The sequence below is a fragment of the Urocampus carinirostris genome, chromosome 16 (genome assembly GCF_059441175.1).
Source record: "Urocampus carinirostris isolate Australia breed hairy pipefish chromosome 16, RoL_Ucar_1.0, whole genome shotgun sequence".
Lineage (NCBI taxonomy): Eukaryota > Metazoa > Chordata > Actinopteri > Syngnathiformes > Syngnathidae > Urocampus > Urocampus carinirostris.
Genome location: NC_142364.1, coordinates 9,553,633 through 9,566,993, shown reverse-complemented (window position 1 = coordinate 9,566,993; position 13,361 = coordinate 9,553,633). Strand labels below are relative to the sequence as shown.

The window sequence follows — 13,361 nt, the reverse complement described above, 5'->3', positions numbered from 1 at the left end:
GAGGGATGTGATAAAAAAGAGAGAAGGGGAGAAATAAAGATATAAGGGGGAGAGAGAAAGTTAGTGAAAAAGAGAGAGAAAAAAAGGAAGAGAGAGAAAGAGAAAAAAGGAGATAGAAAGAAAGTAAGATATACAAAAAGAGAGGAGAGAAAGAGAGATGTAATAAAAAGAGAGAGGAGGGGAGAAATAGAGAAAGAAAGAAAGAAAAAGATAGAGAGAAAAAAGGAAGAGAGAGAGAGAGAGAGAGGAAGAGACAAAAAGAGAAAGAAAGACGGATGTGATAAAAAAGAGAGAAGGGGAGAAATAGAGGGATAAGGGGGAGAGAAAAAGTTAGTGAAAAATAGAGAGAAAAAAAGGAAAAGAAAGAGAAAAAAGGAGACAGAAAGAAAGTAAGATATAAAAAAAGAGAGAAGGAGGGAAATAGAGAGAAAGGTGGAGAGAAAAAAAGAGAGATGTAATAAAAAGAGAGAGGAGAGAAATAGAGAAAGAAAGAAAAAGATGGAGAGAAAAAAGGAAGAGAGAGAGAGGGGAAGAGACAAAAAGAGAAAGAAAGACAGTTGTGATAAAAAAGAGAGAAAGGGATAAATAGAGAGAGAGAAGAAGGGGAAATAAAGTAAAAAAGGGAGAGAGAAAAAGGAGAGAAAGAGAAAAAAGAGACAGAAAGAAAGATGTAAAAAACAGAAAGAGAGAAATAGAGAGAAACGGGGAGAGAGAAATAAAGAGAGAAAAGGGGAGAGAGAGAAAAGGAAGAGAGAAAGAGTAAGAGAAAAGAAAGAAAGAAAGAAAGAGAGAAAGAAAAATTTAATAAAAAGAGAGAGGAGAGAAACAGAGAGAGAGAAAGAGAGAGTGGAAAAAAAAGCAAAATTAACACTGAAACGTCAACTCTAAAAACTCAGGAAACATACATTAAAATATTTAAAAATCGACAAATAAGAAGATGAAATAAAAAACAATTTTAACCTCTTTTAAACTCAAAGTCAACAGAACCAGATTGCTCATACAATGCATTTTGACTGATCCCAAGAGAAAAATAGAGTCTCGAAGGGACTCCCACTTCTAAGAGTCAGCTCATAGAGCCGTTTCGTTCGCGAACGACCCGAGTCGATCGCTTTACCACCAACTCGCCTTTTCTTTTAGCGCTTTAGTAGTTACCTACCGGCATACTGAAAGAGAAATGACTTATATTACCCGGGACCTGGTCGGTTTATCAGCGAGTTCGTCAGACTACGTACTGCTACGTACTGTTTGCATCGATCTGCTCCGGGTTGGGGACCAGCCTGCAGTTGTCGGGCCCGGGCGGTTTTTCGTCCGGGATTCCGTCGTTGTCGTCGTCGTCGTCGCACTCGTCTCCGATCCCGTCTTTGTCCGTGTCCAATTGCGAGCTGTTGATCACGAAGGGACAGTTGTCTTTGCTGTCCTGGTGCCCGTCGCCGTCACTGTGTGGGGAGGGAAATAGCATGGGATCGCTTTTATGACCAGATTCAAGCACTTTCCAGGCCGATTTTTCCATTTTTCCAGTCCCTCAAAAGAAGAAATCTAGTACCGATCCAAATTTATTGACTTTGATGACTAAAATGAAGTCGCTATCTTGCTGCCAGCTAGTCGCTGATCGGCTCCCTGACCCTTTTTAAACCCCCGTCTCCCAAGAGGAAGCTGTCAGACGGTCTACGAACCTATGCTTTCAGCTAGGCAAGCTCTACACGATACGACATTCTCCTGCCCCGTTTTCTCCTGCCTGATACTTGTTACTGCCCTTGCGCCTTCATCCCATCCCGACCATCGACCTGTTTTGCCCTGTTTCTGCCTGATACCTGTGGCCAACCTCTTTTCTGGACCCGTTTCTGCTTTTGCTCCTCCGTCCAGGCCATCGACCTGTTTTGCCCTGTTTCCTGCCTGATACCTGTTGCCGACCTCTTTTCTGGACTCGTTTGCCCTTGCTCTTCCATCCCATCCCGACCACCGACCTGTTTTGACCTGTTTCCTGCCTGATACCTGTTGCCGACCTCTTTTCCGGACTCGTTACTGCCCTTGCTCTTCCATTCCGACCATCGACCGGTTTTGCCCTGTTTCCTGCCTGATACCTGTTGCCGACTTCTTTTCAGGACTCGTTACTGCCCTTGCGCCTTCATCCCATCCCGACCATCGACCTGTTTCGCCCTGTTTCCTGCCTGATACCTGTTGCCAACCTCTTTTCTGGACCCGTTTCTGCCTTTGCTCCTCCGTCCAGGCCATCGACCTGTTTTGCCCTGTTTCCTGCCTGATACCTGTTGCCGACTTCTTTTCAAGACTCGTTACTGCCCTTGCGCCTTCATCCCATCCCGACCATCGACCTGTTTTGACCTGTTTCCCGCCTGACACCTGTGGCCAACCTCTTTTCTGGACCCGTTTCTGCTTTTGCTCCTCCGTCCAGGCCATCGACCTGTTTTGCCCTGTTTCCTGCCTGATACCTGTTGCCGACCTCTTTTCTGGACTCGTTTGCCCTTGCTCTTCCGTCCCATCCCGACCGTCGACCTGTTTTGCCCTGTTTCCTGCCTGATACCTGTTGCCGACCTCTTTTCCGGACTCGTTACTGCCCTTGCTCTTCCATCCCATCCCGACCATCGACCTGTTTTGCCCAGTTTCCTGCCCGATACCTGTTGCCGACCTCTTTTATGGACTCGTTTGCCCTTGCTCTTCCATCCCATCCCGACCATCGACCTGTTTTGCCCTGTTTCCTGCCTGATACCTGTGGCCAACCTCTTTTCTGGACCCGTTTCTGCTTTTGCTCCTCCGTCCAGGCCATCGACCTGTTTTGCCCTGTTTCCTGCCTGATACCTGTTGCCGACCTCTTTTCCGAACTCGTTACTGTCCTTGCTCTTACATTCCGACCATCGACCTGTTTTGCCCTGTTTCCTGCCTGATACCTGTTGCCGACCTCTTTTCCGGACTCGTTACTGCCCTTGCTCTTCCATTCCGACCATCGACCGGTTTTGCCCTGTTTCCTGCCTGATACCTGTTGCCGACTTCTTTTCAGGACTCGTTACTGCCCTTGCGCCTTCATCCCATCCCGACCATCGACCTGTTTCGCCCTGTTTCCTGCCTGATACCTGTTGCCAACCTCTTTTCTGGACCCGTTTCTGCCTTTGCTCCTCCGTCCAGGCCATCGACCTGTTTTGCCCTGTTTCCTGCCTGATACCTGTTGCCGACTTCTTTTCAAGACTCGTTACTGCCCTTGCGCCTTCATCCCATCCCGACCATCGACCTGTTTTGACCTGTTTCCTGCCTGAGACCTGTTGCCGACCTCTTTTCCGGACTCGTTACTGCCCTTGCTCTTCCATCCCATCCCGACCATCGACCTGTTTTGCCCTGTTTCCTGCCTGATACCTGTTGCCGACTTCTTTTCAAGACTCGTTACTGCCCTTGCGCCTTCATCCCATCCCGACCATCGACCTGTTTTGACCTGTTTCCTGCCTGAGACCTGTTGCCGACCTCTTTTCCGGACTCGTTACTGCCCTTGCTCTTCCATCCCATCCCGACCATCGACCTGTTTTGACCTGTTTCCTGCCTGATACCTGTTGCCGACCTCTTTTCTGGACTCGTTTGCCCTTGCTCTTCCATCCCATCCCGACCATCGACCTGTTTTGCCCTGTTTCCTGCCTGATACCTGTGGCCGACTTCTTTTCAGGACTCGTTACTGCCCTTGCGCCTTCATCCCATCCCGACCATCGACCTGTTTTGCCCTGTTTCCTGCCTGATACCTGTTGCCGACCTCTTTTCCGGACTCGTTACTGCCCTTGCTCTTCCATCCCATTCCGACCATCGGCCTGTTTTGCCCAGTTTCCTGCCCGATACCTGTTGCCGACCTCTCTTCTGGACTCGTTACTGCCCTTGCTCTTCCATCCCATCCCGACCATCGACCTGTTTTGCCCAGTTTCCTGCCCGATACCTGTTGCCGACTTCTTTTCTGGACTCGTTACTGCCCTTGCTTTTCCTTTCGACCATCGACCTGTTCTGCACTCCTCTCTTTCTCATAAATCTGAGTAAAACAAACGCTATCGGGTCCTGTCTCCGTGGCTTGTGACAGGGCTGCTGTAAACTGACATGAATTCTGCCGTACTGCTCCAACAATGATACATCAAACACGGAAAGGGCTCTGTAGGTGTTAGGTGATAATGGAGTTCAATACATAGGTCTCTGTATCCTGCAATTTCATTTTTCTATCCCTCAGAACGGATTAACTTATCTCGGGGGTCGAGTTTATCTAAAAACGGGAAAGTGGCTTGAAATGACTTACCTGTCTTGGTTGGTGTCGCACGAGTCGCCCACAAGGTCGTTGTCGACGTCCGACTGAAAGTAATTGTTAAGTTTAGACTTTATTAGACACTCAACATCAGGAGAGGAGACATCAATGTATTTTGAACTTGCAAGGAGGATGGAGAAAGAAGCCTTCAGATTATAGAATTCCGTCCCACCTGCTTAAGTTTTTCTATCGATTTCTCTTTTTCTCTTTTGCTCCCCCTCTCTCTCTTCATCCCTCTCTCTCTTTCACTCTTTCTCTCCCTCTCTTCTGTCGGTGTCTCTCTATCTGTCTCCTTTCTTTTTTTCTCTGTTTTTCACTGCCTCACTCTCTCTCTCTCTTTCCCTTTTTTGTCTGTCTGTCTGTGTGTCTCTCGATCTTTTCTTTTTTTTCCTCTACCCCCCTCTCTCTTTCTCTTTCTGTCTCTCTCTTTCTGTCTCTCTCTCTTCTGTCTCTTTTTTCTGTCTCTGTCTCTCTCCTCCATCTTTGTGTCTCTCTGTGTGTCTCTCCTTTTCTCAATTTTGCTCTCTCTCTCTCTCTCTCTCTCGCTCTCTCTTTCGCTCTCTCTCTTTCTCTCTCTCTAATTCTATTTTTGTTTTGCTCTCTTTTATTTTTCTCTTTCTCTTTTTAGCCCTATTTTTCTGTCTCATTTTCTATCTCTTTTGAGTTCTCTTTATGACTCCCATCTCTCTTTTTCTTTCCATTTTATTTTTCTTTCTTTCTTTCTTTCTTTTTTCCTTTCTTTGATCTCTTTCTCTCCCCCTTTCTATCACGGCCTCTCTTTCTCTCCCCTCTATCTGTCTCTCTCTCTCTCTCTCTCTCTCTCTCCCTCTTTCTCCCTCTCTCTCTCTCACTCTCTCTCTTATTCTATTTCTGTTTTGCTCTCTTTTATTTTTCTCTCTCTCTTTTTATCTCTATTATTCTGTCTCATTTTCTATCTCTTTCTAGTTCTCTATATGACTCTCATCTCTCATTTTCTTTCCATTTTCTTTGTCTTTCTTTCTTTCTTTTTTTCCTTTTTTGATCCCTTTCTCCCCCCCTTTCTATCTTGGCCTCTCTCTCTCTCCCCTCTATCCGCCCCCCCCCTCTCTCTCTCTCTCTCTCTCCCTCTCTCTCTCTCTCTCTCTTTCTCTCTTTCTCTCTCTCTCTAATTCAATTTCTGTTTTGCTCTCTTTTATTTTTTCTGTCTCATTTCTCTTTCTAGTTCTCTTTATGACTCTCATCTCTCCTTTCTTTCCATTTTCTTTGTCTTTCTTTCTTACTTTTTTCCTTTCTTTGATCCCTTTCTCTCCCCACTTTCTATCTCAGCCTCTGTCTCTCTCTCTCTCTCTCTCTCTCTCTCTCTCTCTCTCTCTCTCTCTCTCTCTCTCTCTCTCTATCTATATATATATATATATATATATATATATATATATATATATATCAAAGTTGTATTTTACGAATGATGTTTAGGGATATTTTACATTGTACCATTTTTACAAACATGATGTTTTGTAATTTACAGAGGAAATAAACCTCTCACGTATGAGTAAAAGTACCACTGCCCCCTAGTGTAGTGGAGTCGCAATTGCACTTTCTTCTAAGACGGTTAACAAAAATAAAAACAACTTCCCCGAGGTCAAACGCCGCCCTGCAGGGGGACCCGCCCCACGATTTGAGAACCCCTAGCCCAACTCGAGGGGAAGGGACCGACCTGATTGGGGTTGGGGATATCGGGGCAGCTGTCGCAGGCGTCCCCCACCCCGTCGCCATCCCGGTCCCGCTGGTCCGGATTCTTCACATGCTGGCAGTTGTCCAGGAAATTCTTCAGACCTGAGATTTAAGACCATAAACCAGAAAACGTCTACTTTACTGCATGCAATTCTCCGTTTGGCCGCTGGAGTACACTGTTGCGCCGCGTTTCGGCGCGCTTCCTCTCCTGACGATCTCGAGCGGTTTTCCTGCATCGGCGCCGCAAAAGGTCAAAAATGAAAAAGAGGAGAAACGCTTGCGGCTTTTCCAAACGTCATCACGCTCTCCACTTCCGGGTCAGGCGAGGCAGACGCGCCTAATGTCACGGAAAAAAACCCAAATCCGCGCTTATGCAAGCAAGGATGGCGTCATCCTGGTCAGTGACGTCGCTCGTTTTTGATAAAAACAGTCGGTCATGGGGAGAAAAAGAGGGAAGGAAAGAGACGCAAAACAAAGAAAAGGAAAGGAAGGGAGAAAGAAAGTAAGAGAGAGAACGACAGAAAGAGAAGGTAGAAGAGACAGAAAAATGGAGGAAGAGTGAGAGAAATAGAGAGCACAATAGAGAAAAGGAGAAAGACGGAGAAAAGAAAAAAGGGGGAGAAAGGAAGAAAGGGAAAAACAAAAAGAAACAGAGAGAAAGAAAGTAAGAGATAGAGGGAAGGAGAGAGAGAGAGAAAGAGAAGGTAAAAGAGACAGAAAAATGGTGAAAGAGTGAGAGAAATAGAGAGAGAGAGAGAGAGAGAGAGAGAGCACAATAGAAAGAGAGAGCACAATAGAGAAAGGGAGAAAAACAGAGGAAAGACAAAAATAGATAAAACAGAGGGAAAGAATGAGACAGAAAAATAAATAAAGAGCGAAAGAAAGTATTAGAGAGAGAGACAGACATTGAAAGAGTAAGAGAAGAAAAAAGAAAGAGATAGAGAAAGAAAGAGAGGGAAAGAGAGAGAGAAAGTGAGAGAGGGAACGACAGAAAGAGAAGGTAGAAGAGACGGAAAATGGAGGAAGAGTGGGAGAAATAGAGAGAGCACAATAGAGAAAAGAAAAAACACAGAGAAAAGAGAAAAATAGAGAAAACAAAGAGGGAAAGAAAGAGACAGAAAAATAAATCAAAAGAATAAAAAGAGAGAGAGAGTAAGAGATGGAGGGAAGGAGAGAGAACGAAAGAGACATTTACAGCAACATTATTGACGCAGCGGTAGACACAGGCAGAAAAAGGGGCGGGGCTACGGTTTCACCAATCAGGATGCAGTTCCTCACCGTCTCCATCGATGTCATCGTCGCAGGCGTCCCCTTTTCCGTCTTCGTCCGTGTCCCTCTGGTCGGGATTCTCCACCAGCCGGCAGTTGTCGCAGGCGTCCCCGTGAGTGTCCTTGTCGCTGTTCCTCTGGTCCACGTTGGCCTTCAACCAGCAGTTGTCCTAAAACCCCAAGAGACCAAAGGGTCTTGGGTCCGACCGGACAACTAGTAAACTTAGGGGGCGCTAACCTGCTCGTTGAGAATTCCGTCCCCGTCGGCATCTTCGTCGCAGGCGTCTCCCTGTCCGTCCCGATCGGCGTCCTCCTGGCCCGAGTTCGGGACAAAGACGCAATTGTCCTGGAGAACAATCCGCAACAATCACTTAGTTGGCCTGTTGACTAGTTGGCTAGTTGGTATAACCTTATGGCAGTCAATTAATTAGTTCGTTGCTTAGTTTGTTGGTTGGATGTTTGGTTTGGCCAAACTTAAGTTATGGTAAATTAGTCCATCACCTTAGTAGGTAGGAAATCATTTATTTAGCTAGTTGGCTGGTTGGCAAGTTGTCTAGTTGGATAGTTGGTATACTCTTATGGCAGTCAGTTAATTAGTTGGTTTCCAAGTTTGTTAGTTGGATGTTTGGTCTGGCCGAACTTAAGTTATGGTAAATTAGTCCATTACCTAAGCAGGTAGGAAATCATTTAGTTGGCTAGTTGGCTGATTGGCTAGTTGGCTAGTTAGTATACTCTTATGGCAGTCAGTTAATTAGTTGGTTGCTTAGATTGTTTGTGGGATGTTTGGTCTGGCCGAACTTAAGTTATAGTAAATTAGTCCATCACCTTAGTAGGTAGGAAATCATTTATTTAGCTAGTTGGCTGGTTGGCAAGTTGTCTAGTTGGATAGTTGGTATACTCTTATGGCAGTCAGTTAATTAGTTGGTTGCCAAGTTTGTTAGTTGGATGTTTGGTCTGGCCGAACTTAAGTTATGGTAAATTAGTCCATCACCTTAGTAGGTAGGAAATCATTTATTTAGCTAGTTGGCTGGTTGGCAAGTTGTCTAGTTGGATAGTTGGTATACTCTTATGGCAGTCAGTTAATTAGTTGGTTGCCAAGTTTGTTAGTTGGATGTTTGGTCTGGCCGAACTTAAGTTATGGTAAATTAGTCCATTACCTAAGCAGGTAGGAAATCATTTAGTTGGCTAGTTGGCTGATTGGCTAGTTGGCTAGTTAGTATACTCTTATGGCAGTCAGTTAATTAGTTGGTTGCTTAGATTGTTAGTGGGATGTTTGGTCTGGCCGAACTTAAGTTATGGTAAATTAGTCCATTACCTAAGCAGGTAGGAAATCATTTAGTTGGCTAGTTGGCTGATTGGCTAGTTGGCTAGTTAGTATACTCTTATGGCAGTCAGTTAATTAGTTGGTTGCTTAGATTGTTAGTGGGATGTTTGGTCTGGCCGAACTTAAGTTATGGTAAATTAGTCCATTACCTAAGCAGGTAGGAAATCATTTAGTTGGCTAGTTGGCTGATTGGCTAGTTGGCTAGTTAGTATACTCTTATGGCAGTCAGTTAATTAGTTGGTTGCTTAGATTGTTAGTGGGATGTTTGGTCTGGCCGAACTTAAGTTATGGTAAATTAGCCCATCACCTTAGTAGGTAGGAAATCATTTAGTTGGCTAGTTGGCTGGTTGACAAGCTGTCTAGTTGGCTGGTTGGTATACTCTTATGGCAGTCAGTTAATTAGTTGGTTGCTTAGTTTGTTATTTGGATGTTTGGTGTGGCCGAACGGAAGTAATGGTAAATTAGTAGGTAGGAAATCATTTAGTTGGCCAAACAGCTAGTTAGTTTGTTAGTTGGCTATTTAGTCTGTCCTAACTTTAGTTGTGGTAAGTTATTCGGTCACCTTGATAAGTAGGGAAACAATTTGTTAGCCAACCATCTGGTTCCTAACATAGATGCTTGGTTAGCTCATTGGTTTGTTTTAGACCCTAAGAAGGTCAGTTCGTCAGCTGGTCTGTTGTTTCGAACAGTTTATCAATAATACTTGGTTTACCACTTACACTTTTTAACTTTTAACTTTAAGTGCTTTTGACGAGTTAGTGAGTTAGTTAGTTAGTTAGTTGGTTAGTCAGTTAGTTAGTTAGTCAGTCAGTTAGTCAGTTATCCAGTTAGTGAGTTAGTGAGTTACTGAGTTAGTCAGTTAGTTAGTTAGTCTGGCCTACTTTTAGTTGTGGTAAGGTGGGAACATTTTTTTGCCAGCTTGTTGGTAAGTACTAATTAGTTAGAAAAGTCATATTTATTTGTATAGCCTTTAATCACAAAGAAGTTCCAAAGAGTATTAGTTAATTCATTTGTTAGTTTGTAGTTGGTTTGTGTAATCGGTTATTTTGGTCTGGCCTTACTTCAGTTTTAAATTAGTCCATCATCTTTTCAGGTAGGATCACATTTTTGTTGGTCAGTTAGTTAGTAAGTTAGTTAGTTGGCTATATGCTCAAGCATAGCTTCAGTTATGGTATGTCAGTCACCTTGGTAGGTAGGAACATGTTGTTCTTTCGCCAGCTTTTTGATAAGTAGTAAATTAGTTAGCAAAGTCATTTTACTTGTATAACCTTTAATCACAAACTACTTTCAAAGGGTATTAGTCAGTTAATTCATTTGTTAGTTTGCAGTTGGTTTGGTAGTTGGCTATTTTGGTCTAGCCTTACTGCAGTTATATTAAACTGGTCCTTCATCTTGTTAGGTAGGATCACATTTTTGTTGGCCAGTTAGTTAGTTAGTTAGTTAGTTTGTTAGTTAGTTAGTGGGTTATTTGGTCAAGCAGAACTTCAGTTATGGTACGTCAATCACCTTGGTAGGTTGGAACATGTTTTGTTGGCCAGCTGGTTGGTTAGTTAGTCCGTTATTTAGTCAGTTAATTAGTTGGTTGGTTAGTTTGTAAGGTGCCTATTCAGTCTGGCCTATCTTTGGTTATGTTAGGTTAGTCTGTAATCTTGGTAGGTAGGAAATCAGCTGGTTACTTACATAGTTACTTAGTTCATTCGTTTGTTTTAAACCCTAGGGAAGTCAATTCGTCAATTGGTCGTTTTGATCAGCTTATAAATTATTAATTGTTTTATCTAGTTAGTTGTTTTATTTGGTACGGAAAAATGGAAGGGAATACCAGCTGGTTGGTCTGTCAGTTATTTAATTGGCTTGTTTGTTTGTCAGGTGCCTATTTAGTCTGGCCTATATTTAGTTATGTTAGGTTAGTCTGTCATCTTGGTAGGTAGGAAATTTTGTTGGCCAACCAGCTGGTTACTTACATAGTTACTTAGTTAGCTCATTCGTTCGTTTTAGACCCTAAGAAGGTCAAGTTGTCAATTGGTCTGTCATTTCGGTCAGTTTATCGATTATTAATCGGTTTATCAGTTAGTTTTTTTTTACCTGGTATGGAAAAATCGAAAGGAAAACCAGCTGGTTTGTCTGTCAGTTAGTTATTTGATTGGCTTGTTTATTTGTTATTGCGCTTAAGATAGTCAAGTCAGCTCTTTCATTTTTTTGAATCAATAATGTTTTATTGCTATTGATTGAAGTATTTCTACATCACTAGGGGCTTTAAGTGGTTAGTCATTCAGTTACTTTGTCCGCTTGGTGTTTGTTGTTGGTTCTCTGGTTTAAAAACGAACCTTTCTACACTTGGGGTCTTTACACTTGAGTTTCTCGTCAGGATAGCCGTCGATGTCGGTGTCTTTCCCGCATAGGAATCCGTTCCCGGCCCAGCCGATTCCGCACTGCAGACGAAAAACACCGCTCAGTGAGAGTTAGCGAAAGGGATGAAATCTGGGTTGGCGAGCTCGTGCCGTACCTGACAAGAGATGGTTCCGTCCCGCTCGGCCACGCAGTTGGCGTTGATGTCGCAAGGGTTGGTCAGGCTGTTGGCGCAACTGACTTCGGGCTTGCAACCTTTCACTTGGTCGCCCGTAAAACCCGTCTTGCAGCTGCCGCAGTGGTACGAGCCCTGCGAGAACGCGCAATTAGTTGTGTGGTTTGCTAAGGAGTGGGAAATGGGCTGCGTTCATATACTGAGTTACAAGTGGAGAGGTCCCAAAGTGCTTTACAATGTGCTTGACACTCACACACGGCTCTTTGTGGACAATCGGCGAGGAGCCGGTGACACTTTGAAATGATCTCTCACTCGCTTTCTCTTTCTATCACTCTATCCCTATATCTTTTTGTATGTCTTTTATTTTTCTCTTTCTCTCTCTTTTTTATCTCTATTTTTCAGTCTCTTTTTTTTATCTCTAGTTCTCTTTATGATCATCTCAGTTTTTCTTTTTTCTTACTTTTTCTTTATCTTTTCAATCTTTTTTCCTTTTCTTTTTCTTTTTCTCTTTCTTTCTTTCATTCTTTTGTTCTTTTGTTCTTTCGTTCTTTCGTTCTTTATTTCTTTCGTTCTTTCTTTCTGTCTTTTGTTCTTTCTTTCTTTCTTTCCTTCTTTCTTTCTTTCCTTCTTTTATCCTTTTGTTCGTTCTTTCTTTCTTTCTTTTGTTCTTTTTTTCTTTTTTTCTTTTTTTCTTTTTTTCTTTTTTTCTTTCTTTCTTTCTTTTATTCTTTTGTTCTTTCTTTTGTTCTTTCTTTTGTTCTTTTGTTCTTTTGTTCTTTCTTTCTTTCTTTCTTTTATTCTTTTGTTCTTTTGTCACGGGGCGGAGTGGAGTGGAAGGAGTGATCGGACCAGAACGGAGGCAGGGGGCAGGAAGGGAGAACTCAATTGCGTAACGATCCAAAAGTTTTATTTAACAAAATAAAAGTTGTCCAAAACTCTGGGACATGACGAAACAAACAGTTGATTCTTCCAACTCAACTAAACAGGACAAGGCATAACAGAACGGACAATGTTTTAAACTAAAACAGGACAAGGCATAACAGACCGGGGAATGTGTATATATAATGAGCCAGCACCCGCAAAGCCCACAATCCAGCCTTAAATAGCAGACACGCGATTAGTTGAACTGCTTCAGCTGGGCCCAGGGGGCGGGGCAGACCGGTCGCCAAGGCGACCATGACATCTTTCTTTTGTTCTTTTGTTCTTTTGTTCTTTTGTTCTTTTGTTCTTTTGTTCTTTTGTTCTTTTGTTCTTTTGTTCTTTTGTTCTTTTGTTCTTTTGTTCTTTTGTTCTTTTGTTCTTTTGTTCTTTCTTTCTTTCCTTCTTTTATTCTTTTGTTTGTTCTTTCTTTCTTTCTTTTGTCCTTTTGTTCTTTTGTTCTTTTGTTCTTTCTTTCTTTCTTTTATTTTTCTTTCTTTCTTTCTTTCTTTTATTCTTCCTTTCTTTCTTTCTTTTATTCTTTTATTCTTTTGTTCTTTTGTTCTTTCTTTCGTTCTTTCTTTTGTTCTTTTGTTCTTTTGTTCTTTCTTTCATTCTTTCTTTTGTTCTTTTGTTCTTTTGTTCTTTTGTTCTTTTGTTTTTTTGTTCTTTTGTTTTTTTGTTCTTTCTTTCTTTCTTTGCCCCTTTCTCCCCCCCCTTTCTCTCTTGGTCTTTCTCTCCCTCTTTCTCTCTCTCCCCTCTTTCTACTTCTTTCTCTCTCTCTCTCTCTCTCTCTCTCTCTCTCTCTCTCTCTCTCTCTCCCTCTCTCCCACTATCTCTCTGTCTCTGAACAATATGAGTGGCATCATCTGTGTTGGCTTAGTAAGTGGCAACTGTTCCACCTGGTGGTTGGATGACTCACCTGTGAGTTGTGGCAGATGGAGTTGGCCGCGCAGCCGCCGTTGTCGGGCCCTTTGCATTCGTCGATGTCGTCGCAAACCTGGAAAAAACGCAGTCAGGATGGTTAGCAACTCAGCTAACTAACGATACAAAACATTACTGTCAAAATAACACAGAAAAGAGGGTTGTTTTGTACCGAATGGCACTTTCTTTTTATATTTTTCAAATACAAAAAAATTGGGGTTATTTTTCATAAATCGACGTAATTTTGGAGGTGATAATTGATAATTGTAAATACATTTATTCTTCATTTACTAAAATGTTGGAATTAGAATTGGAATTAAGTTTTATCATCTTGTGAACTACTCAACCATTCGCCTGAGAAGAGAAGCTGCTGCATTGTTGTTGTTTTTTTTCTCTGGTCTGTTTGATGTTTCTTGTTTT

At 42.6% G+C, this 13,361-nt stretch overlaps 1 protein-coding gene across 1 annotated transcript in view; it reads right to left on the bottom strand.

Moving 5' to 3' along the window:
- thbs4b (thrombospondin 4b) overlaps nt 1–13,361 on the bottom strand; it is a 50,199-nt gene that overhangs the window by 14,155 nt on the left and 22,683 nt on the right. Inside the window, exons 9-16 of the mRNA XM_088320358.1 lie at nt 12,940–13,017; nt 11,082–11,234; nt 10,903–11,007; nt 7,493–7,600; nt 7,265–7,424; nt 5,970–6,088; nt 4,274–4,326; nt 1,243–1,436 (exon numbers count right to left, since the gene is read on the bottom strand). Of these exons, the coding sequence (XP_088176484.1) occupies nt 1,243–1,436; nt 4,274–4,326; nt 5,970–6,088; nt 7,265–7,424; nt 7,493–7,600; nt 10,903–11,007; nt 11,082–11,234; nt 12,940–13,017 (970 nt within the window). The remainder of the gene's footprint in view (nt 1–1,242; nt 1,437–4,273; nt 4,327–5,969; nt 6,089–7,264; nt 7,425–7,492; nt 7,601–10,902; nt 11,008–11,081; nt 11,235–12,939; nt 13,018–13,361) is intronic.